The 3,491-nt window shown below is 38.9% G+C and overlaps 1 protein-coding gene across 1 annotated transcript; it reads right to left on the bottom strand.

The window, feature by feature from the left end:
• Positions 1–1,640: 1,640 nt before the first annotated feature.
• LOC116877291 (galectin-3-like) lies at positions 1,641–2,544 on the bottom strand. Its single transcript, XM_032873912.1, has one exon. The coding sequence runs from the start codon at positions 2,497–2,499 to the stop codon at positions 1,705–1,707; it is 795 nt and encodes a 264-aa protein (XP_032729803.1). The 5' UTR covers positions 2,500–2,544; the 3' UTR covers positions 1,641–1,704.
• Positions 2,545–3,491: the final 947 nt, after the last annotated feature.

Below are 3,491 nucleotides of genomic sequence, written 5' to 3'. Positions count from 1 at the left end.
TAACCCCAGTGTAATCATGAGAAAATATCAGAAAAACTCCATTAAAGAAGTATCATACATGTCTGGTTCTTCATGTACAGGTTTGGCTTGCTTCCCAAATTCTCACATGGCAATCTTTCTGGAGTCTCTGCCCATTTACATAAGTTAATACCGCCCCCCCCACCAATCTCTGATATCTTCAGTCTCTCTCTCTCTTTTTTTTTTTTTTTTACAGATTTTGTTTATTTATTTGACAGACAGAGATCACAAGTAGGCAGAGAGGCAGCCAGAGAGAGAGAGGAGGAAGCAGGCTCCCCACTGAGCAGAGAGCCTGATGCGGGGCTGGATCCCAGGACCCTGAGATCATGACCTGAGCAGCAGGCAGAGGCTTTAACCCACTGAACCACCCAGGCGCCCCCAGTCTCTCTTAATCATTCTTAGTTCTTCACTATAACACATCATCAGCTGACATATAATACATATATTTGTTTATATACTCAATGTCTATCAATCCTCACAAAAATATAAGCTCTATCAGGAAAGGAACTTTAGTTGCTACATTCTCAACTTTAAATAGCACTTGACATGTAGTAGGAACTCATTAAATATTTGTTGGGTGAATGAATTACTTTCTTCATCTACATTAGGAATTTAAGAATTCTAAATTATTCGTTGTCAGTGAAGTTTAAATTATACCCTTGTTACATGATGGATGATCAGTGGATATTAGTTTCTTTCTTTCACTCTTTGAATTACTTTACATTCATATTTTATGGATAATGTTTCTCAAATATGTTTCTATAACAATATTTACTGGTATTGCAAATTCATTAGCTCAGGAATTTAGACAATGTTAAATTACAAGGTAGTTTTCTCTCCTACTACGTGTTCTGGAAAACATATGTAGCAATTGCCTATGTCTTGGGATTGGCTTCTTTCTGTCTCCTCTATGCAACGGACATGGAGAAATTTTACTTTTGTGAATTCAGTTTTAGCAGAAGAAAAATAATTAAGTCTTATAATTATTAAATATTTATTTCTCCATGTTTTATTTTAGCCGTGGTGGTGGCTTATTTTTAATGATCAATTTACAAGACATTCTATGATCATCGAAGACTTTTTTTTTAACATATTACATGCACCATAGTATGACTTCAAATTATAGCAGTTTTCAACTCTCAGATTTTTCAACTCTCACATAAACTGGGGCAGCATGTCTGAATAGAGAAATCTGTTGTTTTAAACATCCATATATTGCCTACCCTTCCTTTTGTTGTATATGGTGGGCCCAGCCCTTCCCTTCCATTTCTGTGCCCTTGACTATTTGAAATGGAAAAAAAAAAAAAAAAAGTGTTCTTCATTTTTAAATCACCACCATTGAGGGACATTATGGAATTTTTTGGTAACTATTCCTGCTCTTAGGAATAAAGGCCATATTTGTCACCTTATCCTTAGCTAAAGAATTTAATTCTGTTTATTACTGAAGGAAATTTTAAGATTCATGTTGTGGTAACTTTTTTAACGTTTAGTTTTATAAGCAAATATAGGGATTTGAATATAAATTATAATTCTTTTTTTTTAACTCTTAGAATGTTTATTAAATCGAAGATTTACAAGAAGGACAGTGATGAATAAAAGTGAAATTTTTCAATCAGGAAACATGAAGTTTCAATGTGTAAGCGTTTATATTCAATTTCATTTTTTTTTAAATCTTCCCCTTTAAGATTATATCATAACGTGTGAAGCACTGGTGAGCTCTATGTCACCAGAAATTCCCAGTTTGCTGATTTCCTGGAGATTTTTCATCCGATGATTGTACTGCAACAAGTGAGCATCCTTGACCGCAGCCTTGAAGTGGTCAGATTCAACCAGCACTTGTATTTTGAATGGTTTACCACTTTCTAATGGGAAAGTTGCCTGTCTTTCTTCCTTTCCCCAGATGTTATCCAGCTTTGTATTGCAAACAATGACTCTCTTGTTGTCCTCATTGAAGTGTGGGTTAAAGTGGAAAGCAACATCATTCCCTCTCTTGAAATCTAAAGCAAATCTGTTTGCATTGGGCTTTGTTGTGCCCAGAATTGTTATCAGCATGCGAGGCATGACTCCTCCAGGCAAGGGCAGGTCATAAGGTACAGTCAGTGGTCCAGCGCAGATGCCAAAGGCGCCAGCAGCGGGCTGGGCTCCAGGAGCACTTGGCTGTCCAGGAGGCGGGTAGGCCCCAGGCCCACTCGGTTGCCCAGGGTGGGGTCCTGGTGCAGGTGGTCCAGGATAAGCAGCTCCTGGTGCCTGTCCAGGATAGCCGCCAGGAGGGGCCTGTCCAGGGTAGCCACCAGAAGGGGCCTGTCCAGGATAACTGCCAGGAGGGGCCTGTCCAGGGTAGGCACCAAGATAGGAAGCCCCTGGGTAACCCCCTGCTCCAGCAGGCTGGTTTCCCCATTGACCAGGCCATCCTTGAGGGTTTGGGTTTCCAGACCCAGATAAAGCATCATTAAGTGAAAAACTGTCTGCCATTTTCCCCATGCCTCGGCGCTCGCTCGCTTGCTGCGGGGGCGGCTTCTGGTGAGGTGCTGCCATCCCCAAATTATAATTCTTTTACTTATACTAAGGAAGGAAGGTAGGAACAGAGGAAGGGAAGAAGGAAAAGGGGAGAGAAGGGAAGCAGGCTAGTTGAGTCAGAATTTTTTAAAAATAACAAGCGATTAATCAATTTAATTAATCTGATGAGCACTTTTATTTGAATTGGCTGATTCTTGTTGGCAGATCCTAGGCAAATTGGTAACATAGGTCCATTGTACTTTAACTCAATTATTGCAATTTTCACTTCTGAATTACATTACTAGAGAAGCATTCTATAAAATAAAGCACGACATGATTGTATTTATCCATTCTGTTAACATTTCTTGAGCACTGGCAATGTAGCAGACATTTTTTGGTAAGTTGCAGTGAGTAAAACAGACTACATTTTTTTTTAAAAGATTTTATTTATTGGACAGAGAAACAGCAAGAGAGGGAGCACAAGCAGGGGGAGCATGAGAGGGAGAAGCAGGCTTTCCACCAAGCAGGGAGCCGGACACTGGGCTCTATTCCAGGACCCTGGGATCATGACCTGAGTGGAAAGTAAATGCTTAACAATTGAGCCAACCAGGCACCCCAAAACAGACAACATTTTGAAGTATTAATTTTAAACTTAAACATTTTTAGGAGTCAAAGAGAGACATCTCTCTTAATGGGGAATCTGTACATTCTGAGACAAGGATGGAGGAACTTTGGGAAATGGTCTTTTTCTCCTTTCTCTTCCAATAATTTTGTGTAGGTACAGTGGCAGCTACCACTCTATTAGACATAATTAATTGAAAGTCTAAATAAATATCAGTTTTTATATTTATTTATAATATCAGCTATTAATTAACAGGTGATATCATGGCTGAGTTCTTATTTTCAAAAAAATTTTGCCCCTGTTTTATTACCATATACCTATCTCTATGAAGAAAAAAAAATATAGGTATAGATGC

Source organism: Lontra canadensis, unplaced genomic scaffold, assembly GCF_010015895.1.
Source record: "Lontra canadensis isolate GAN:19392208 unplaced genomic scaffold, GSC_riverotter_1.0 scaffold51, whole genome shotgun sequence".
NCBI classification, from domain to species: domain Eukaryota; kingdom Metazoa; phylum Chordata; class Mammalia; order Carnivora; family Mustelidae; genus Lontra; species Lontra canadensis.
Note: the sequence above shows the minus strand (reverse complement) of the source record. Positions and strands in the feature narration are given on the sequence as shown.

Bases quoted from the DNA above. Each gene is read 5' to 3' on its own strand.
- LOC116877291 (XM_032873912.1), bottom strand. From the start codon at position 2,499: ATGGGGAAAATGGCAGACAGTTTTTCACTTAATGATGCTTTATCTGGG.